General features: G+C 40.2%; 3 protein-coding genes across 3 annotated transcripts; all 3 read right to left on the bottom strand.

Annotated features, from left to right (window-relative positions):
• Positions 1 to 1,668: 1,668 nt before the first annotated feature.
• On the bottom strand, positions 1,669 to 4,212 carry LOC141664723 (uncharacterized). Its single transcript, XM_074470677.1, has one exon. The coding sequence runs from the start codon at positions 4,210 to 4,212 to the stop codon at positions 1,669 to 1,671; it is 2,544 nt and encodes an 847-aa protein (XP_074326778.1).
• A 4,755-nt stretch (positions 4,213 to 8,967) lies between these two features.
• On the bottom strand, positions 8,968 to 9,897 carry LOC141664724 (uncharacterized). Its single transcript, XM_074470678.1, has one exon. The coding sequence runs from the start codon at positions 9,895 to 9,897 to the stop codon at positions 8,968 to 8,970; it is 930 nt and encodes a 309-aa protein (XP_074326779.1).
• A 1,447-nt stretch (positions 9,898 to 11,344) lies between these two features.
• On the bottom strand, positions 11,345 to 13,465 carry LOC141664726 (uncharacterized). Its single transcript, XM_074470679.1, has one exon. It carries the CDS (start codon positions 13,463 to 13,465, stop codon positions 11,345 to 11,347), a length of 2,121 nt encoding a protein of 706 aa, XP_074326780.1.
• Positions 13,466 to 24,741: the final 11,276 nt, after the last annotated feature.

A 24,741-nucleotide genomic window follows, 5' to 3' on the forward strand; every position in this document is an offset into this window, starting at 1 on the left:
CAGGCACCAAAGCATCATCCTGGATGCTTCCGTCCACCCCAACACGAACAAATCATGGTTCTAGAGGCACTCCATGAACCTCTCTACTCATTCCATCTCCGTCATCAAAAACAACACCAAAAGCTACCTTGTTATCAATGCTCTCCACTGCCATTTCACATTTGCGAGGACCCTATAGTTTATAATTATAAATCAAAATAGACACTATTGGCTCAAACAATTTAATAACATGCAATATTATCATAGAAATCAATCAAGTATACACTGTAATTGTATACCTTTTGTCCCGGTGGACCAGGAGGAGGAATAATAACAACAAAATCTGCACCATCTTTATCCTCAACGGTCATCAATTCATCTTCCATCAAATCTTTTGCAACTTTCCTTCTGTTCTTTTGTTCTTGTTCTTGTTCTTTTACCCCAGGACAACTTGCTTTTTCAGACATTGGTGAATGTAGATTGCCCCCAGCAACCAAAGCTTTCAACTCAGCAATTTGCAACTCAAGATTATGAAACTGCTCTTTGGTAACGTGATTTCTTGTCTGTTTCGGTAAATCGAAGTACAATGTTGGAGGTATGAAGTTTCCAACCCCACGAACCCTTCCCGCATGCTCGGGAGTTTCCAATACAGTGGTGAGTACATCATTAGTTCCATCCGGCTTGAATTCACCATTTCTTTGCTTTTCGAGTAAGGAATCCTGTTAAAACCATGAGAGTAATTAGGTATGATTGGAAAATTAAAGAAGCAAAAAATTATAATAAGTCTTACAATTTGTTGAATTTTTTCTGCCAGTTCTGGGTCAAGAGTCCCATCTTCTGTCATACGGGCTTTTTTCCACATAATTGCCCTATCTGGCCTTTCTTCAGGCTCCAACCTCCCCGAGCGTTTCTACAAAAATTAAGATACATTCATAAAATTGAAAATATGAATACTACAAGAAAAATGATAAGACTTTTACTTCTTCTTCTTCCAATCCGATGTATCCTTTTCTTGACACTCGGTGTGGATATTTCCGTTGTCCCACTCTTTCACTCTGTTTTTTATTCTCTTCCTGTATACAAAATAAATCTTGTTGATTACTGTATTTTTACAATTAAATCTACTCCCAAAAAATCAAAAAAAAATATGGTCCTAAATTTAAATATATAAATCTTGTTGTTTTTTACGCCATTTGCACAAGAACAACGGGGCTTTAAATGAGTGGTAATCCAATTCCCATATTTCTTCAATCCTCCCGTAAAATGTCATATCACTCTCTACGGGATTTAAATCCTTAGCACTAGAAACTTGGACAGTCTTAGCAACTAACGAGACTCCACTATTTTGAACAACCCTAGCATCGTCTCGCTCCTTTGTGAAGTATCGGATTCCGTCAACTAGATAGCCATCATAAGTCAAAACAGTAAATGATGGTTTTCCTGCTAGCCACCTTATCGTTTCAGAAACACATTCGACTTTCTCGTTCAATTCAGTCATAACTTTGTTCTCAAACCATTCAGCAAATAGCCTATTATGCTCCCCAATCATCCACTGAATAGTCTTTTTTTTCCTTCATAATTTTTTTCAAGCAACTCCTTATGCATCCTTTGAAAATACATAAATTTTTTGGTTACAAACTAAAATAATGCTTATACAAAATTAATCAATAAAAGAAAAAGAAAAGTGACTTACTTAACATATGGAAACACTTCACTGTTGTTTAAGAGGACGTGTAAATGCGCCTCATCTCGTTCTTTCTCTTCAACAGATTTAACTGTTGCAGCCGATAATGGACCAGAAAGTTTGCCTTGGTCCTTCGGAAGTCCGGCAGTTGTCAAACTATTTCTAGAAAACTCAGCACAAAATTCTACAGATTCTTCTTTCAAGTATGCTTCGGCTATACAACCTTCTGGAAAATAACGGTTTCGCACGTAACTTTTCAACACTTTATTAAAACGCTCAAATGGATACATCCATCTATAGAAAACTGGTCCACATAAATGCAATTCCCTGACCAGGTGTACTATTAGATGTATCATTATATCAAAAAAAGAAGGCGGAAATATTTTTTCGAGCTCACATAAGGTTAATACCACATCAGCTTGCAATTTATCAAGTTTTGATACGTCAACAATTTTGTTGCACAAAGTGTTGAAAGAGAAGCAGAGTCTTATTATGCTAACTCTAACATTCTTCGGAAGTACAGAACGAATTGCGACCGGGAGTAATTGTTGAAGGAGTACATGGCAGTCGTGAGACTTCATCCCAAATATCTTTAAATCTGCCATGGATACACAATTTCTGATGTTTGAGGAATGCCCATATGGCAACTTCATTGATGAGAGTGATTTCAACACTTTTCTTTTTTCAGCTTTTGTTAGAGTAAAACTAGAAGGAGGCAGATAAGTTCTTTTTTCTCCTACTTCTGGAGCTAAATCAGTTCTAACCCCCATTTCCATCATATCTAGCCGAGATGCCTCACTATCTTTGGACTTGTGTTTTAAATTCAGTAACGTCCCAACTAGACTATCGCACACATTTTTCTCAATATGCATAATATCGAGGCAGTGACGAACGTGATGGAATTTCCAGTATTCCAACTCAAAAAATACTGACTTCTTCTTCCAAGCACAGTCCACCTTCTTCGACTTCTTTACTTCCTTTCCATAAGAAAATTTATTTTTTTCTTGTTGTGCCAACACCTCTTGTCTGAAAAGGGGTTGCCTTGGCTGTCCAAACTCTTGTTGACCATTAAAGGCTGCCTTCTTCTTCCTGTATGGATGATGCCTAGGCAAATACCGACAATGACCTTGGTAACATATTTTCCTACTATAAGGTAAATAGTTAGCAACGGTATCATCACCACACACTGGACAACCCAAATAACCCTTGTTGACACAGCCAGACAAATTACCATATGTCGGGAAATCGTTAATCGTCCATAACAAAGTCGCCCTTAAAGTGAAAAAAGTTTTTGTGAAGGCATCGTATACATTCGGTTCACCTTCTTCCCAAAGTTTTTTCAAATCATCAACTAACGGTTGTAAGAACACATCAAGGTTGTTACCTGGTTCATGTGGACCGGAGACCAATATAGTTAACATCATAAATTTCCTCTTCATACATAACCACGGAGGAAGATTATATGTTACCAATACTACCGGCCAACAAGAATACCGATTAGTCAGCCCATTGTTATGTGGTTTAATACCATCAGCCGAAAAAGCTAGTCGAAGATTTCTTGGCTCACTTCCGAAGGCAGGCCACCTGTAATCGATATTCCGCCAAGAAGGAGAGTCGGCAGGGTGGCGCATCTGGCCATCATGAATTCTTTGGTTGGAATGCCATGTCAACAACTCAGCTGTCGAAGAAGATTTAAACATTCGTTTAAATCTCGGGATGATCGGAAAGTACCACATAACTTTTGCCGGGATTTTATACCTTTCTCTACCATCCTTACCCACCTTCCAGCGAGATAGCTTGCACTCTGGACACTCCGAAGCAGTCTCATTTACACCCCTGTATAGAACACATTCATTGGGACACGCGTGGAATTTTGTATACTCGAGGCCTAAATTCGAAAGAGTCTTATTTGCTTCATATGTGTTAACAGGTAATGCATTATCCTGAGGTAGGAATGAGCCAACTGTAGAGAGAAGATCGCTAAATGCGCTATCACTCACACCGAATCTCGCTTTCCAGTTATGTAATTTTAACACCGAATCTAATTTTGTGAAGTCGCTGCCCTCAAATAAAGGTTGTTGAGCATCGGCCACAAACCTCTTAAAATCATGCGAGTCTTTATCGTAGTCATCGCCCCCTGATTTACCCCCCGGATTACGATATGCTGCTTCACAAACCACAGCAGCTTGTGAAGCACCAGCAGCCGCCGCTTCCGATGCAGCAGCCGCTTCTGATGCAGCTTCAAAGGCTGATTTAAATGCATCTGCATTCTGCTCCTCTTCATGAGGAGGCACTGTGCTACCAACAGACGACCTACCAGTCTTGGATCTATGCCAAATCCAATCAATATACCCAAGACTAAAACCATTCTCGTAGAGATGACCCCTTATTACTTTGACCGGAAATTTTTTGAAATTAACACATTTACAGCAGGGGCAAGGTATTTTTTTAGGATTTTTACAATTTTCTTCGGCGTAAATCAAAAAATTTTCAACCCCGACTTCGTATTCCAACGAATCCCTCTCTTTTGAAATCCAATCTTTCTCCATATTCGTAGGATAACCTATTTCCTACCTAATTTCCATATCAAATATTTCAAAAAAACAACGTACAATTAGTAATATATATGTATTATTATGTACAATTACCGGCAAAGCAGAACACGACACTGATTGATTAAAATGATGAAATGAAACACAGAACAAAGCTGAGCACGCCACTAGACAATAAACATAGCAAATTAATATAATTTGTAATGAGCAGAATTAACCACCACTCGACGCCGATGCTCATAAAGAATTAGCTTCCATAGGCCAAGAAAACTCTATTCACATGCTAACTATCATTTCTCAAACAAGAATCAGAACTTTTAGTGGGTTTATTAAGTACTTGCTCAAAGATTACATTCCCAAACCAACCACTTCTGCTTTTCTAACTCCTCCCAGGTAACCCTTCTTCTCTACCAGGTAATTATTTTCTTTATAAGCACCATATGTATGTGTTGGTGAAGTGTTCTTTTATAAATTTTTTTTATTCCGAGTATGACATCAAAAATCAAAGTTGATTTTTATTACTGAAAAGGTAATGTCATTATCCTTTTCAGTAATCTGCTTGTATCGATTTGGTAGTACAAGACAGGGCATACATTTTAATGTTTACATTATACTATCAATAGATGAAAGATGTTTACATTATACTATAAATTCTACACAGAACCATCTTCCTGTCATTTTATATGTAAAATATATGCTGTAACAACATATACAGAACAAAAAGCGAATTTCGTCTATCATCCCCTTACTATAAAATAATGTTTACATTATTTAACTGAAAATAACATGCATTTTCTAGAGAAAACAGAAAAAAGAGCAACAAAAATCCTATCATTTAAACAAAATAAAATAAACAAAGACACAGGCATAAGCAAATTAGGGTCTGCTATATGACAAACAACTAATATGTAACAAGCAACTCAAACAAGCAGATGCAGATAGTTTAAGCTTAAACTAATTAAAAATTAAAAAATTAGGGTTTCAAATTGAAACCCCCAATTCTGAAATTAGGGTTTAAAACTTACCTAATTCAAGCTTTAACCTCCAACTTAGCTTCAATCTCCGACTTGAACTACAACCTTAAACTCTGAGTTGAACTTCAACTCCGACTTTGACTTAATGCAATGAAACCCCCAAATCTACGAGAGTAATGAGGGAAATGAGAGCAACCTTGATGAGAGCAGCAAGGTGAAATCTACACAGGAAAGTGAAATGAGAGCTGGGAGAGGGATAAAATGAGAGATGAGAGAGTGATGAACTGAGAGATGAGAGAGTGATGAGGGATAAAATGTTTTTGTTTGTTTTTGTTTTCAGTTTTCAGTTTTTGATTTTAATTTTAATTTTTTTTAATAAAAAAGAGGGGGAAGATGTGGGTGAAAAAAGGGGGAAAATTTTACAAAGTCAAAAAACAAGGGGGGGAAACACTTGGAGGGAATGAATAATTTGGTTAAGGGGGGAACGGGGAAGGTGCGTTAATTAATTTTTTTAAAACAGACATATAACATCGGTTGTGCTAAACAACTGATGTTTATAACAACAAAAGACATCGGTTTCCAAAAACCGATGTAGAAAACACCTTTTACATCGGTCAGAAAAGCAACCGATGTCTAAGAGGTGATGTCTATTCTACTTTTTCTAGTAGTGATGGAATATGCTCGGAATATTACAATTAGGTTAGGAAGGAGTTCCCGGAAGAGTTTCGGGTTCCAAAAACGTAATAACGACTGACGTCGGTTGGTTCCCGTTTTATAAAAATAGATTTTAAATTCCCGGAAAAAAAGATTTTATAAATTTCATATGATCCTTATAAATCCGTAAATCAACATAAAAATAATTAGGAAGATATGACAATTATCCATATTTTATTTTGGACATATAAAGATTAAAATACTCAATTAATATTATTTTTGAATATTCAAGTACAGATAACATTTAACAATTAACTCACAGAATAAATACTGAACACATATAATAATTATTTAATAGCAAAAATAATTACACGATATATCCCGGATATTACACCCTTCATGGAAGAGGCCGATCAGGCCGCGGCCTCGGGCCCAGTTCAGCCCACGGCTGCGATCACAAGGGCTCGATCTCAAGCCAATCCTCCGGCCCGCATGACTACTCTCACCGATCACCTCAAGGATTCAGGGCCTTCTCCTAGACAAAAAAGGCATAGAGGCCATAAGGAGGGAAAGACTAGCGAGCCCGAGCCAAAGAAGGCTGCTCCATCTGATGCCCCTCTCCCCACTTCTTCCTCTGCCAGCACAGTTGTGACCACACTCGGCCGGATTGCTCAGGGTCACATCAGCGACCAGGATATAAGGAACTGGTCATCTTCTGCTCTCGAGGTTAACCAGGATGCACTGTCTCGAGCCGCGGCCGAGGTATACTATCGTCAGCTATCTAAGGCTCGAGAGATGCGAGCCCTCAGCCTGACCAACACAAAGCTCGATTCTAAGGTCAAATCTCTTCAGAGCAAGGTCGTTGAGCACGGGCAGGAGAAAGTTACGCTGGTGAACAACTATAATCAGAAGATGCTTAACCTGAACGCTGCCCATGACAAGGCCCTAAGGGAGCAGAAGGAAGCTCATGACCTAGCCGCGGAGACGTGGAAGAAGGAGAAGGAGAGCTTCGTGGGGAAGGTGCTCGAGCTGGAAGGGTCAATTTTTGCCTTGACCACGGGCCGCGAGGCCGAGCTTGCTGATGCCAGGAACTTGGGAGCCAGGAACTTCATGAAAATCTTTATGAAGAAGGTTCCTGATTTTGATTGGACAGCTCTAGGTGCGGGCACAGCTAGACATGCTGAGAAGCTGAAGCTGGAGATGAAGCGGGACGCCCAGATTACTGAAGAAGCCCGGCTCGCAGATGAACAGGCCCGGGTCGTGGTTGATGAAGCTCAGGAGAAGGAGGCTGAGAACCCTTAGATTAATTTGAAACTAGACTTTTGACTGGGTAAGCGGGCACCCTTCTCGCCTCGCGCTTGTATTAGAAATATTCTGCCTTGGGGCATAACTTATTTGCCTTTTGTTTATATAATTCCTAAGTCTTTTGTGCCCTGTTGGTTTTATCTTGTTTTATGTAAACTTACCATGCCCTTACTGACCAAAAGCTATCATAGCCCTGGCCGCGTATGGCGGGTATTTCACCTTTACAGCGAGCCGAACAGGCTCGCATCATTACTAACTCGCAAATATTGTAGGTGTAATCGCATTAGCGGGCCGATCCTAGGAGTTCATATCTGGCTCATGTGTCTTCTCCTCGCATAATGTGACCCCGGGCTATGTACGCATGACAGCGGGCTGGTCTGCCCGGCTTGCCTTGATATCCCGACAGCGGGCTGGTCTGCCCGGCTCGCCTTGATATGGGCTCGCGTTATGACTATTCTTAACTTTTAAGTTAAATTATGGTCACCTCTTCCTATCTTTATCTTTGTCTTTTATCTGCTTTGTGCTCATATCTTTTTAAGCGGGTCGTGGCCCAGCTCATTGCCTATACTTGTTGTCCAGCGGGCCGGGGCCCGACCTGACTTGTAATTTTAACATGTTAATAAAACAACCGTTCTGTCCTCGCATGGGTTCCCAAGGATGGGCTCCCCTGCTGGGTATTTTAATCTATTAACAGGAGTTAAAATATCAAGTGCACAAAATAGATATCAATCATTTACTCATAGATAGTGGAAAGTGAAAGGAGTACATGCTTGGGGTCTTGGGGAGGCACCTATATGGCACTACCCCCCGAGACTTAGGAATATTTTAAGATAATTCTAAGTCTGAAAAGAATAATATTACGGATAATACTTGCGGAGGTGTTCTGTGTTCCAGGCCCTCGAGATTAACTTGTCTTGCATATCATTGAGGTGGTAGGTTCCCTCCCAGAGCACCGACTTTATCTTGTAGGGGTCTTCCCAATTCGCCCCAAAGACTCCGTGACTCCCCACCTTGGTGTTTGGCATGACCCGACGCAGAACTAAATCTCCCACCTTAAAGGTCCTGGCTCTAACCTTACTGTTGTAGTGCCTAGCTGTCCACTGCTGGTATGCTGCTATTCTGATCTGAGCATCTTCCCGAGTTTCTTCAATCATATCCAAATAGAGCCGATGATTGACCTCATTTTCCTCTGAGTCATAATTGTCTCTCCGAAAAGAACCTGCTCCTATCTCAACGGGCACCATAGCTTCACACCCATACACCAAAGAGAACGGAGTCTCTCCGGTTGTGGTTCGAGGAGTCATGTTGTAAGACCACAAGACCTGGGCAAGCTCCTCCGGCCATGTTCCTTTCTTCTCCTCTAGCTTTGCCTTCAGGGTGTGCTTAATGATTTTATTAACAGCCTCCGTCTGCCCGTTGCTCTGAGGGTGGCAAACTGCACTGAAACTCTTATGAATCCCCAGTTGCTCACAAAATTCTCGCATTTCCTTGCTATCGAACTGTTTCTCGTTGTCAGATATCAACTTGTAAGGGATGCCATAACGACATACAATAGACCTGTGCACAAATTCCTTGAGCTTTTTTGCCGTGATAGTGGCTAGAGGCTCGGCCTCCGCCCACTTGGTGAAGTAGTCTACCGCAACAACCGCATACTTGACACCACCCTTGGCCTTCGGGAGTTCCCCAATCAGATCAATTCCCCACATAGAGAAGGGCCAAGGGCTCATGAGGGGTGTGAGAGAGGCCACGGGGCTGTTGTAATAATTGGCGTATCGCTGACACTTATCACAAGCTCGGGAGAATTCGAATGCGTCTTTTTTTAGCGTTGACCAATAATAACCTTGACGGAGGATTTTCTGAGCAAGAGAGCTACCCCCGAGTGATTGCCACAAATGCCCTCGTGTACTTCCCTTAGGATATAATTGCATTCATCCCCATCTATGCATTTGAGGAGGGGAACATTGAACCCTCTTCTATATAGGACCCCATCGTATATCACATAGCGGGTTGCCTTGTATTTTATTCTTCTTGCCTCATTCTTCTCGTCCGGGAGTGATCCTTCTCTTATGTAGGCTAAGATAGGTGTCATCCATGTGGGGCGGAGGTTATCATTGAGGTTGGCCACCTCGTGCTCGGGCACATTAGGCTGCCTCTGTATATCAAGGGGCACGGCTCCTAGCAAGGTGGCCTCGCGGCGCGAGCCGAGTTTGGCTAGCTCGTCCGCGCCTTCGTTCTGCCCGCGTGGGATTAATTCCAGCCTCACCTCATTAAACCTTGCGATTATCCTCTGTGCGCACTTCAGATAAAGCTCCGTTCTCGGCCCCTTAGCTTGATACCCCTCGTTTATCTGATAAACCACAATCATGGAGTCACTATACACATTTAAATTCTCCACCTTCATTTCCAAAGCTAGCTTGAGACCGTTGATCAGGGCCTCATACTCGGCATCGTTGTTGGTTGCACGAAAGGCCAGATGTGTCGCCCGCCTGATCTTGTGCGCCTCTGGGCTAACTAGCTCAATTCCAGCTCCTGCTCCATCACCATTAGAGGCTCCATCCACGAATAGGCTCCACCATGGGGCACTATTTTGGTTCTCCAGCCCAACTTCTTCTGTGCTGGGTATGACAGCAAGGGCTTCCGGCTCTACTTCTTGATGTGGAGGGAATTCTAGCACAAAATCGGTCAGGGCTTGGCCTTTGATTGCGGTCCTTGGCTTGTAATCCACCTCGAATTGGCCGAGCTCAACCATCCACTACAACATTCGACCAGAAGACTCTGGCTTGTGCATCACCTGTCTGAGGGGGTTGGAGGTTGGAACTTCTATCTTGTGCGCCTAAAAATAGGGCCTGAGCTTTCGGGAGGCCGGGATTATAGCATATACTAACTTTTCGAGGCTTGTGTATCGAGTCTCGGCGTCGGCTAGTCTTTTACTCACATAATATACCGGGAGCTGGATACCATCCTCCTCTTGGACTAACACCGCACTTATTGCAAAGTCAGAGACGTCCAAGTATAGGACCAAAGTCTCTCTTGCCTTTGGGTTGGACAACATTGGAGGGTTGCTGAGATGCTTTTTTATATTTTGAAAGGCTTCCTCACATTCTTTTGTCCATTCAAAGTTTCTTCCCACTCCTTTAATCGCTTTAAAGAACTCCTGGAACTTATCGGAGGACTTTGAGACGAAGCGGTTTAAGGCAGTCACTCGCCCCGTTAAGCTTTGAACATCCTTCACTCGTCTAGGGGATCTCATCTCAAGTAGGGCTCGTATCTTGGCGGGGTTGGCCTCAATACCTCTGTGGTTGATAATAAACCCCAAAAACTTTCCCGATTCGACCCCAAACACACATTTCTGGGGGTTGAGCTTCATCCTGTACTCCCTTAGGATTTGGAACATTTCTGCTAGGTGGCGGACATGATCCCTTGCTTCCTTTGATTTCACAAGCATGTCATCTACATAGGCCTCCATAGTCTTCCCCAACTGATGTTTGAACATTTTATTCACCAGCCTCTGATAAGTTGCCCCCGCATTAAGGAGCCCAAACGGCATCCCGATGTAACAGTAGAGGCCACGATCAGTGATGAAGGAAGTGTACTCCTGATCTGGCCCATACATTGGGATTTGATTATATCCCGAATAAGCATCCATGAAGCTAAGTAACGCATGCCCAGTTGTAGAGTCAACCAGCTGGTCGATTCGGGGCAGAGGAAAACTATCCCATCGGGCAAGCTTTGTTCAGGTCGGTGAAGTCTACACATGTCCTCCACTTGCCATTGGGCTTCTTGACAAGCACGGGGTTAGCAAGCCACATGGGGTAGAAGGCTTCCCTTACCAGCCCTGCCTCCATTAGTCTATCCACTTCTTCTCTGAGGGCCTCTGCCCTCTCTCCACTAACTGGTCATCTCTTCTGTCTAACCCCCTTCTTTTTTGGGTCCAAGTTGAGCCGGTGGCAGATGAAATTTGGGTCAATCCCTATCATATCGGAGTGTGACCACGCAAAGACATCCAAATTCTCCCTTAGAAAGTGGGCTAGATCCTCCCTCAAATCAAGACTTAGGTTGGAGCCTATTCTGAGTACCTTGACGGGGTCATTTGGGTATACCAAGATCGGGATTGTATCCTCGGCGGCTCCAACCCTCTCAACCATTGGAGGCATCCTTGGGTCTAAATTTGCTCGAGCTTCGCTAGACTCTCCCACTTATGTGATTGTCAAACCTCCCATATCCTCGGGCTCAGGCTGGTGAGCTCGGGCCGGATTTATCAGGCGTTCAGAGGTTGTAGTGACAGTGCGAGTGATCCCGTTAGGCAGATCCATAGTGGTTGTTATTTCTTCGCGTGCCCACTTCCCTTTCCTGAGTATTGAGGCGATTTGTTTTGGGCTCTCTTCTTCATCACTTGCCTCTTCCACAATCCCTTCTTGCATTGACATCATGGGCTGAGAGGCTTCTATTAGCAGGACCCCTGGGCACGGCTCCACCTGAATCCCCATATGCTCGAAATAGTTCTCGGGCAATTCTTCGCTTGAAATCAGGTTACAAGTCTCGTGCCCCTCGGGGCGTACTCTCTTCCTGCCCTTAGCCTCTTCCATGAGGACATTGCCTTCACTTGGTTCGACCATCTCCTTTGATGCATTTCCTACCTCGGCCGCCCTAAGTGCCTGATTGTAGTAGACCCTTGATTCGTGTTGACAGCTTTTCAAGGATCCTACCCCCGTGGGAGTTGGGAATTTTATCGTCATGTGATGGATCGAGGTCACCATCCTCATTGCCCTCATAAGGGGCATGACTACTATGACGTTGTAGGCACAAGGCTGGTCTACAACTGTAAACATAGTAATCTGGGTGGCCACATGAGGCTCTTCTCCGATGGTCACCGGGAGCCGAATTGTCCCTTTCACTCCGATCGAGTTTCCCGTGAACCCGTACAGGTGTCCACCTGTCGAAGTTGGTTCTCTATCCAACAATCCTAGCTTCTTGAAGGCATCATAAGTCAGAACATCAGCCGAGCTCCCGGTATCAACCATTTCCCGATGAACATTCACCGTCCCAATTTTCATTTTTATGACCAAGGCATCTGTATGAGGGTAATGCACCCATTTGGCATCGTTTTCCCTAAACACGATGTCATCGGCCTCCCTTTCAAAGAGCTTCGGGGGCCTTTGGCTCAGATGGTTGACGTTGGTGAGGGGTTTATCCTTTGCTTCTCGAGCATATCTGTTCATTGCCTTACGGCTATCTCCACCTATGTGAGACCCGCCTAAGATAATATGAATGCTACTCGCCCGAGCTGCCCTCTCTTTGTCTTCTGGGGGTGGAGGAGGGACGGTATGATAATCAGTCATGTGCTTCTGAACCTCCTTAACAACCCACTCTGTAAGCTTCCCTTGTCTTATCAGCGTCTCGATTTCATCCTTCAATTGTCTGCAATCGGCTGTATCATGCCCCGTGGCCTCATGGTATGCGCAATACTTCGAAGTATCCCTCTTGTTGTAGTCTGTGAGAGGGGTTGCCTTTCTGCATACCCCCTTCCCAACATAGTTAGCATATATGTGGTCAATAGAGGCTACCAGAGGGGTATGCATCTGCCATTTGTTTGTATAAGGTTTCCCTGAATCTTTGTTTGTCTCTTTACCTCGGGAAGACTTGTTGGGGCTTGAACTACGCCGATATGTCTTTCTCCTCTCGTCAGGGCTCAAGGATCGGTCTCTCTTTTCTCGATAGCTTTCGCTGATTTTTAGCTCCCTCATTGACTTCTCTACCCTCTTAAAGGGTTCAGCTTGCTCATAGAACTCGGCCAAGGTTCTCGTCTCACTCGCCTGGAGGCTCTTCCAGAATTTTGACCCTTCTTTCAACCCTGCAATCAAGAAATTCTTGATGGTTTCCTCGCTGGCTCCCCTCATCTTGGGAACTTCGGTGTTGAACCGACGAAAGTATTCTTCCAGGGGCTCCCCCTCCCTTTGCTTGATGTTGGCTAATGTGGCCACAGGAGGTGAGTAGTAGAGGGTGGACTGAAATTGTCTGACGAATAAGTCCTCCAATTGCCGCCAAGTCCTTATGCTAGCCGGTCCCAACTTGGAGAACCATTGTTGGGCACTACCTCTGAGTGATGCTGCGAAGAGCCTACAATGGGTCATCTCCGGCACCTGATAGACTTCCATCTCGGTGTTAAATTGTATAAGGTATTCCGCCGGATCGGCTTCGCCGTTGAATAGAAGGTCAGGGTTGTGCCTAAATACCCGAGGTAGGGGGGATGATCGAATAGCAGCGGTAAACGGAGAGGGGGCAGTTGAGGCCGGGGGCCCTCTCTTCTCTCGCTCCATCTCATCTAAGATCCTTCTCAGGTCCCCTACTCTAACAACTTCTCCTTCTCTGCCACCTCCTGTATTACTCGAATGGTGTGAGCCCTAAGGGTGCTCACGGCGCCCCCCTCCTCCAGCTCGCATTCGCGACTCCTCCTCGCGGTTGTCTCTACGCCTACGTCGCTCCTCTCTCCTGGGCGAGGTGTGTTGACGTCTTTCCGGAGGGGTCGCTGCCCGCTCTCTTTTCGAGCCTCTCTGATCCACGGGCTCCTTTTCTTCTCTCTCCTTCTTGCTATTCTCTAACTTGAGCCTGAGGTCATGCTCGCTTAGTTTCTTACCCACTCGGTCTAGCACGCTAGTTGACCTTGCCTTAGAGGAAGCTGGCTTCTGCCCCGATCCCGTAGAGATCTGGCTGCCCCGCTCATCATGGCCTCGGGGTATATCTTCCTTTTCGCGCGATGTTTCTTTCTTCTGCTTGGTCTCAGTTGCCATGTCATCAAAATCGTGGATCAACTTCTTTTGAGGACCTTTGCCCTTCCAGCTACGCTGAGAGACCTTGAGGCGGCGTGCCTTACGCTTGGCGTTCTGGACCGAGCTTCTCTCTACCCTTGACATCCGGGCATTGATTTGATTCATCTGATCAGCCAACCCTTCGAGATACATCATGACTGCCTGCCCATCCACGGTTGTAATTGGTGGAGGTGGCGCCTGATTCTCTGGGGGCGTGTGTTCGACCCCGTTCTGGTCCTTCCTCTTGCCCCCGCTTCCTGGTGTTGCCGCTTGCTTGCTTTCTTTAGTCATCTCTTCTCCCTAAGATGAGTTCCTCTCCTTCTAGCGCCAATTGTTATAGGGAGAATTTCGTATAACAGTGTTATGGAGGTTGATGGGTAAAACAAGGATCAAGGGTGGTGTTTGAGGGCGGAAGAAGGTTGTTTGGTGGTGGCTGAGCTTGTATGTTGACTCCTCAAGAAAGAATAGGGTTTATTATTCTCTATCAAGTGTCGACTCATGTCTCATACAAGTGCCTACGTACCCTATTTATAGGGATCAAGCCTCACGTAGTTCTTGGGGAACAAGTCACGTAGGCTAGGGTTAGGGTTCTCCAACCCGTACAGCTCAAGCCCACGATAAAGTCAGACCTTCAGTCAATTAGTCACGTAAATCTCGACCGGCTCCACACGCTTCCTATAATCTCACGGCATCTCCGTATCTCTTCCCATAATTATAGGAATAACCCGTGTCGGCCCCAAAATTTACGAGCAACTCAGTCATCTATGAGCCACTTTCCATATCGAACACAAAGTCTTCTAATGCGGGCCGGCCTGGCGGCCTCGGCCCACACCGCCTTCCTTTTTAACCAATAAATACAATGTTACCTTTGATTTCATAAGATGTGGGCTCATGGGCCCAGCCCGCGTGTGGGCACCTGAGCCCAGCCCGCGTGTGGGCAACCGAGCCCAGCTCGTGTGTGGGCAACCGAGCCCAGCTCGCGTGAAGTCATCTGAGCCCACCTCGCATGTGGACACCTAAGCCCACCTCGCGTGAAGGCACCTGAGTCCACCTCGCGTAGGCACAACCGAGCCCAGCTCGCATATGAGAGCCCAGATGGCAAATGTGAGCCCAGCTCGCATGTGTGAGCCCCGCTCGCATGTGTGAGCCCAGTTCGCATGTGTGAGCCCAGCCCACATGTGCTGGCCCAAGTCATATTAATCCATGGTTCTAGCCCATACACGAGAGTCCAGCTTCTCAATGCACTTATAGGGACCTGTTTAGGGCCCATGGCCGAAAGCGGGCATAACAGTTAACTATGTAATTTATGCACCTATGCACCGATGATATGGTTATTATCCAATGCTAAGACGATAACAAATTGGGTTGTTTATACTACGAATTAAACTAATGATTATAACTAAGAGAGTAAAGAGAGTTGTATATTATATGAGACAAACATGGGATTCTAACTTCATTAAATATTTCATTCAATAGCCTTATTATTCTTAACCTTAACATGCAATGGTGATGACACTAATCAGATAACACGAAACTGCTAAACGCCAACTTTTGTTGCACGAATAACATACTACCAGACATCCACAAAAGAGATAGAAGCTGAATAGACACCAATTATATTGAGACCCTATATGTCTATAAAATTTGACAACATAACGGTTTAAAGCACAAGTTATCTATCATTATTACACAGGGCAAGTAAGATGGGTAAAATTACCTACGAATCATGCATAACAATAACACATGAACCTATGCTAGCATGACAAGTTCTAAATCCTTAAATTCACTGTCGCTTCATTAAGAATTAACACGTTATCTTACAAGTTCGCGACTCTTATAAGATGAATAAGCACAACCAATACTAGGTTATCATTCAATCACCACACACTAAGGCATATAAACAATTTAACTAAAGAAATCCATAAATAAATCCGCTAGAACCCCACGATAACGATTAGCCCATAATCGGACTCATCATTAACATGGGTTCCGATGAAAGCATGGTATAATAAACGTAGTCTTTATCCTTAAATAACAAAACCAAGTACGAAACAAAAGTAAAGGTTCACAAGTAAGAAAACTAGCATCCAAGTTACAACTTAGAACAAAGATTCATAAGTAAAAATAAGATCTTCTTCGTCTTCGTTGAATCCGTGCTAAAACGGTCTTCTTACGGCTCTCTTTGGGCTCTGGTACGTCTCTTCTATGAAAACGTTCTTATTTGAATATATATAGCAACCCTAATCAATCTGGAAGTCTCCCAATTAGAATTGCATTAGAATTAGGAATCAAAACTTTTGCACCGACGCGGCCGCGCGCTATCACAGTGCGGGAGCGCTGTCATTCTGGAATCCTGGCGCGGCCGCACGCTATCACAGCGCGGGCACGCCGTCCTTCTGGGAAAAACTCAGATTTCATCTTTTTCCTTGCTGCTTCGAGCCGGCTTTCCACGAGCTTTTATTCCAACACCACCTTGACACCAAATTGGCACCAAAACAATGCTAATTCACATGATTACCTAGATAATGCCTGAAATGCAAAAACACTAGAAAATACATTAAAACACTTAACAACTTGAGTACAAATGCATCAATTTAAAGCTTATTAGAGCATAATAAAGTGTCATAAATGCCACCCAACAGATATGCATTTTCTTGTCTTACAGTTTCAAGCTCTACCAACAATAATTCAGTTTCTTATTTTTCACTTTCAAGCTTCTCATTTATCTTTATCAATCTGCTAACTTCTTCATTAGCAACAACCATACTTGTATGAATGTGAAACATTTCTGTGCTCATCTTTTCTACAGTTTCCTTATATTGACTCACATTTAAATCAATCGTAGTGAGAGTTGGTACCTGTGATTTTGATGAGGATGATTCTCCTTACTCCAAGGCCATTAAAGCATAGTTTCCAACTTCCTCATCTTCATCATTATCAGAATCATCCCAACTTTTTCCTTCTGCAATATAAGCTTTATTTTGCTGTTTCTTCAGAAGAGCTTCATACTTAGCTTCCAGTTCAAGATAAGCTTTGTCTTTCTTTGCTTTCTTTGGTTTCCTGCATTCTGTAGCAAAATGGCCTAGTTCATCACAGTTGAAGCACCTTATCTTAGATCTGTCAACAGATCCAGTTTTGTAACCATTCTTGCTATCAGAAGTGTACTTCCCTTTTTCCTTTCCAGCTGTTGTCTTTGTTGAAAGACTGTCTTTTACCCTTGAAGTATCTTGGCTTCTTTACTCTAACGTTAGAGAATTTTCTAGCCAAGTAAGCCATTGACTGATCTAGCTCATCCAGTTCATCAAGAGTGTAGGACTCATCTTCTTCCAATTCCAGAATGACTTGTTCCTGTGAATCATTTGTTCTTTGCTCACTTTGTGAGGCAACTGGATTTTGAGATCTTGGCTCATCATTAGATGTTTGGCTTTCATTTATAATTAAAGCACTTGATCCTTCTACAACATGTCCTTGACCGGATCTCAATAATTTCCTTTGAATCATTTCTAGTTCATATGTTTTAAGAATTTCATATAGAACTTCCAGTGTTATTCTGTTGAGGTCTCTCCCTTCCCTGATTGCTGAGATTTTCTGTTCTAAATGATCAGGGAGAGTAAGCAAGAACTCTAAGTTCACTTCTTCAGCTTCATAGTATTTATCATGAAGCTGCAAGTCAATTATCAGCTTATTGAACCTTTCAAACACATCAGTTATACTTTATTTTGGCTTGGCCATGAAACCCTCATACTGTGAAATCAGTATCCTTCTTTGGTTAGATCTAACTTCCTCAGTTCCTTCACAGAGTATTTCAATCTTTTCCCAGATTTGCTTGGCAGTGTCACAGTTGACAATGTTGTTGTACATCACATTGTCAAGTGACTCTATCAATATCAATTGCAAGCCACTATCCAGGGAAACTTTCTCCTTTTCAGGATCAGTATACTTAGAAGGGTCTTTTGAAGCATAATGAGCTGGAATGACCATATCACCATCTATTGATTCTTCAACTCTAACCATAGGAGTGAAGGGCCCATTTTTGAGAATCTGAATATAGAGTGAATTGCCCATCCTGTTAACAGCAACATTTTTTTCCAAAGAGTGTAGTTAGCTTTGTCAAAGATAGGAATTTTGATGCTACTGATTTTCTGTGTATTCATTCTTCCAAGATCTTGAATCTGTTTGCTTTCAGATTTGGCTCTGATACCACTTTTTAGGAAATGAATAACACACAGAGGGGGGTGAATGTGTTTTTCTGTTTTTCTGATTTTCTTGAGCTTTTTATGGTTGAACAAAGTAAATTAAATCTTGAAGTGAAATGTGTTAGTGCATAAATTAAACATGCAATAATAAAGAACACAGATCTTTTCAAAACTCACTTAATTTTATATTAAAATTAAGAATGTTTTGCTACAAAATTTCTAGGCACTTTTTTAATAAAGATCTTAGCTTCTATCTTGAGAGAGTTACAAGATTTTCTATCTGAATTATTTCAACTTACTAAAGGACCAGTGTTAACTTTATAATTTAGTTAACTGTTGGTTTACACAGTGTACAATAAGACATGCTATTAACTTTGGTAAACTGTCACTTGTCATTTCTATTTTAGGAAAAGTGTATCTTCCATATCTTAGCATCCTGTGTTTACTTTGATCTTCCTTTGCTAGTTAATCTTCACACATCCTTCAAGCTGTTTTTTGTTGTTTGGATTAGTTGTTGATTGTAGATCTTGGATATTGAACTGATCTGCAATTTTGTACTTTGAGAATTTTACCTCGAGATCTCCATTTGATCTATAGAGAACTTGACATCTCGATTAGTATATTTGCTTATCGAGATCTCTAATACTCTATAGTTAATTTAACTTGTAGAGGTCTCTGAGTTCTCTATAAGAGAATTGGCTTGTCGAGATCTCTAGTCTTCATATCTACAATTTGACTTATCGATATCTCTGAGTTCTCTAGTGGCTTATTGACTTATCGATAACTCAGAGTTCTTTAGTCAAATTTGACTTGTCGATAACTCAGAGTTCTCTAGTGAATTTTGGCTTATCGATATCTCTGAGTTCTCTAGTGGAATTTGACTTATCGATAACTCAGAGTTCTCTAATGAATGTTGACTTGTCGATAACTCTGAGTTCTCTAGTGAAGAAATGACTTGTCGATATCTCCAAACTTCATGTCTTCAATTTGGCTTGTCGATATCTCTGTGAGTTCTCTATAAGCTTTTCTGACTTTCGATAAGCCATTTGGAGTTCTCGAGTAACTTCTCTATAACACTAAATATGTGACTTGTAGAGATCTTGACTTAGAATATTTTTATCAAAACAGATTTATTCAACTCCAAGCTTCTTCAAAATTCTTCTGAGGCATGATCTTCTTGATCTTCTTCCAGATAGAATCCTTAGGCTTGATACTGTTTAAACAAAAAGACTCCAGTCTGCTCCTTTTTCATTTTTACAGACTTTAGATGTTACAAGTACAAATGCAAACTAAGATTACAATACAACTTACTTAGGGTTGTTAATTTGACTTAGTCATGTTAGAGTGCAGGCATGTCTTGCACAACAATAAACTCAAGTAATACAATACAGAATACAAATTTAATTACCAATAAATCTTAGGGCTGTAAATTTGACTTAGTCTTGTTATTGTATAGGCATGTCTTGCACAACATTTTGTGATAATAAAACAGTAGTGAAGTATTCTAAGAACAATAGGAGCACTACCGAAGCAAAACATATAGATATTAAGTTCCTAGTTGTTAAAGAAAAGATTCGGAGTAGAAATATTTCGATAGAACACATTGGGACTAACTCCATGATTGCGGATCCGCTCACTAAGGCGTTAACACCTAAGGTTTTTCACGAACATACTGCTCATATGGGTGTTACCTTTTGTGACACTTTGGTTTAGTGGAAGTTTGTATTTTGGTGTTTTATGTAATAAACATTGAGTTGTTTATGTTCTACTGAATACAGTTGATGGAATTTTATTTTATTGAATTTCACTATACTTTTGTTCAATTTTCTTATTGTGGTTTAACATTGAGTTGGGAAAATTGGAATCAGTCTTGTTAGAGATTGACTAAGGACTAGTTAGAAATAGACATTATAGAGATCACAATGTATGTAATTTCCATGTCACTTATCCATGAATTGATTCATATCGTTGAATATATTTTTGTGGTGACCATGGAAGGTTTAGTCAGGGAAAGTTTGTGATGAATGTCGCCATAATCTCATGAATTTATAGTAGACAGTCGAATTATTTTGGTAAAATCTAAGGGCGTTAAATAGCATAAAGTTGCACACCAAAATTTTGTGTAATTGATTCTGGATTCATATGAAGCCCAAGTGGGAGATTGTTATTATTATTTTAATAATAATTATTATTTATGGGCTGCATATAATATATCAATTATGTTAGCTATTTATTTCATTGGGTTAAATTAAGTGATCAAATAAGAAACTCAATTAGATTTTAATTTATTGTATGGACCTAATAAGTTGATATCCAATACCAGGCCCAATTAAATTAGGGTTAAATATCAAAGTGGTCACTCAACTGAAGGTCATATATCAGTTTAATCATCAAACTTAACGGGGTATCATTTGGATCATTAAAGTAATAATAAATATCAAACAGATACCTCAAAATATGTGCTCGAGAATTAAAATTTATTTTATGGATTTCTAAGCAATTTTTTAGATCTTATTACAACCAAATGAAAAGTTATGAATACATAGTATTTTAGATGATTTTTTGAGATTTTTAAAAAATTATCTACTAATTATTTTTATTTAAAGAAAGCAAATGACTACAAAATTAAAAATAAACAGTAGATAAATTTTAAAAAATCTTACTATATTATAGAAAATACTAGAATTCATACATTTTCATTTGGTTATAATAAGATTCAAGAAAAATATATAGAACCCCATAAAATAAATTTTAATTATCGAGCACATATTTTGAGGTATATGTATGATATTTATTATAACTTTAGTGATTCAAATGATACCCCGTTAACTTTGATGATTAAACTGATATATGGCGTTCAGTTAAGTGACCACTTTGATATTTAACCCAATTAAATTATAATGGGAGATTTAATTAGGCGGTATATATAAAGGGTTATAGTCCCCAATATATCAAGCATTTTACACGGCTTATCTTCTACCTTTTTCAGAAAGAGCTATTGACAAACCCTAAAGAGTACTTGGTTGAGGAGATACCGTCGCAATTATCCCCTTATAGATTCAGGTACGCTTCCGCCTTCGGTTTAATATCGATAATTAAATATGATGATTATGGTCCTTGTCTCTATTTTAGAGAATTATGTGTTTATAGAATTAGTAGATTCTTTCATTCCTTTGTTTAAATCGATTAGTTTATAGGTCTTTTGGTTAATTGTTATTGCAGTTTTCAGTTGGTTCGAGTTTCTAGTATGTCTATATGTGTAAGTGTATTGGTGGTGTCTTGGTGGTGAATTTTTATTAATGGTCGCATTAGCTTTACTTCCTGGGCTGGTCCGATATGGCCTTTATAAATTTAGTTCCAACTTTTAAAACAAATTGTTGAATAATATCTTCATGTTTTTTTTTGTTTTTTATTATGGAAACTATAATTAAAAATTTGACATATAAAAATATCAAACTTAAATAAAACAAAAAATGATAATAGCAAATACATGCTTTTAATATTTTATATTAAAACATTAGCAAACTAGCAACAATTATTGTGCAAGACATGCCTGTACTATAACAAGACTAAGTCAAATTGACAACCCTAAGTGAGTTGTATTGTAATCTAAGTTTGCATTTTGTATTGTAACATTTAATTCTGTAAAAATGTATAAGAGCAGACTGGAGCCTTTTTCTGTAAATAGTATCAAGCCTAAGAATTTTATCTAAAAGAAGATCATGCCTCAGAAGAATTATGAAGGAGTTTGGAGTTGAATAGATCTGTTTTGGGAAAATATTCTAAGTCAAGATCTCTACAAGTCACGGATTAAGTGTTATAGAGAAGTCATTCGAGAACTCCAGAATGACTTATCGAGAAGTCAAAGAAAAGCTACTGAAATATCGATAAGTCAAAATATCACTAGAGATCTCTAAGATATCGATAAGTCAATTGATCACTAGAGAACTCAGAGATATCGATAAGTCAATTGGTCACTAGAGAACTGTCCGCACTAAAACACACGCGAAAATACACGCAAGCGCACATGATCACAAGTAGTATAAGATGTAAATCAAGTTCGTTCCCACATGGAGTGGTTTAGGTTAAGTTCAGATTATGCACTTATGCAACAATGTATGGTTATCGTTCAATGCTAAGACAAGTAACAATTTGAGTTTTGATTTAACTAAGTGATTATACTAAATAACATTAACTAAGAGAATTAAGATTGAATTACTTAGATGAGAATACACATGGGATTCTAACTTCATTAAATACTTCATTCAAATTTTATGTCTTTATCCTTAATATGTGATGGTGATGACAACTAATCAGATAACACGAAACTAGTATATGCTAACTTTCATTATACATATACCCTACTATCAAACATCCACGATTAAGATAGAAGTTGAATAGACACCAATTATGCTTAGTCCCTATGTGTCTATAAAGATTGAAAACATAATGGTTTAAGAGCAAGTTATTTATGTTGATTACATAGGGTGAATAAGATGGTTAAAATTAGCCACGAATTATGCATGTCAATTCATACATAAACATATGCTATCATGGAAAGTTCTAAACCTCTATATTCATTTTCGCTTCAATAGAGATTAACAAACAATCTCAGATGTTAGCTACGCATCAAAGACGAATAAGCACAACCAAACTAGGAAATCATAAATCACCGCACACAAAGGATGTATAATAATTAACTATTGAAATCCATAAATAAATCCATTAGAACCCTATGACAACGATTAGTACATAATCGAACTCATCATCACTATGGGTTCCAATGAAAACATGATAAAAAATAATATAAGAGTACTAGGGTTTAAAGACAAATCGAAAACAAGCATCCGAAGTATCAACTATATTGAAGAATACAAAGGTCTTCTTCTCCGTAGCCGTCTTGTGCTCTATAGGTCTTCTCAATGCTCTCCCTTGGCTCCTTGTTATTAAAAATATCTTTTTATTTATTTATATAGGCTTCTGGACAACCTGGGCCCTCAAAATCATCAAATTCAAGTAGAAACATGATTCTGGCTCAAGGCTCTGGCGCAACCGCCCCACACTCCGTGCGGGCGCGCGACCTTTCTGTCAATCGGGCGCGGCCGCCCCGCTTACAGCGCGGGCGCGTCGTGCCTCTGGATTTTTCTTCATTTTCTTGTTTCTGCTATAACTTGAGCTCCCTTCATCCGATTTCAGTGAATCAACAGACCACGCGAAGCTATCGAGATGCTCTTCAACATGAACATGGCTAGGTTTCAGAATCTGACCTCCTTGCAACACATTTTATTGAAAAGCTCATTTATTCATCCAACTAATGCCTGTAATGCAAAGACTATCAAGAACTTAGAGATATCGATAAACCAAAGTGAAGTCATGAAGATGAGAGATCTCGACAAGCTAAATTCTCTTGTAGAGAACTCAGAGACTTCGATAAGTCAAAAAAACTATAGAGTGATGAGAGATCTCGATAAGCCATTATACTTATCGAGATGTCAAATTCTCTATAGATCAAACTGGAGATCTCGAGGTATAACTCAAAGTACAAAGTGCAGACCAGTTCAATATCCAAGATTATCAATCAACAAACAATCCAATCAGTTGGATTGACAAGTCTACAAAAAACAGCTTGAAGAGAACAAGATCAAAGGTCAAGATTAACTAGCAAAGTAAAGTCACAGGCGTGCAATATTAGCAAAGATACACTAAGCCGAAAATAGAAAGATTTGGTTATCAAAAGTAGGGTTTAGTACATGCTGTTGCATATTGTGTAATGACCAGTGTTTACTGTTCTATAAAGTAAACATTGGATGCTTTGTTAGGAGTAACCAATTAGATCAGAAATCTTGTACTCTCTCAAGAAAGAAGCTAAACTCTTTATCAAACAAAGAGCCTAGAAATTTTGTAGCAAGACATTCTTAATTTTAATATAAAATTAAGTGAGTTTTGAAATATTTGTGTTCACTGTTTCTATCTGTTTAAATTCAGTACTAACATATTTCACTAAAAGGTTTTAATTTATTTTGTTCATCACCATAAACACTTCGAGAAAAGTAGAAAAACACATAAACACATTCACCCCCGTGTGTTTCATTACCTAACAATAATAGAATAAGAAATAATTATACCTTTTTTAAAAAAAAGTAACTAGAATTAGCAAAAATATAAATATATATGTAAAATATTGCCGGAAAAGTAAGCGTGGAAAAATCAATCTCAACTCTTAACATTAGACGTTAAAAAGAATTATTCAAACAATATAAAAAAATACATACTAAACATGACGGTGGCAACACTAACACGTTGAATTGTCGATTTTAAGATAATAAAATGAACCAATTAACTTGACTAGTAGAATTTTAAATGACTAGAATATAACCGGTGTCACGTACATTGTAACTTATAATCACTCAATTATAAAATTGTTATGTTATTTTTACATTTGGACTTATAACTTCACGCAATTGAGTTCCTCAGTATAGCATAAAAAATTATGAATAATAATATCACGACTCTGCGTATTAGGTATAATATTTTTTCGTAAAAATATCTCATGCTTTTCAACGATGTATTGCGACGTATTTTGTTATTCGC

This window comes from Apium graveolens, chromosome 6 (assembly GCF_009905375.1).
Source record: "Apium graveolens cultivar Ventura chromosome 6, ASM990537v1, whole genome shotgun sequence".
NCBI lineage: Eukaryota > Viridiplantae > Streptophyta > Magnoliopsida > Apiales > Apiaceae > Apium > Apium graveolens.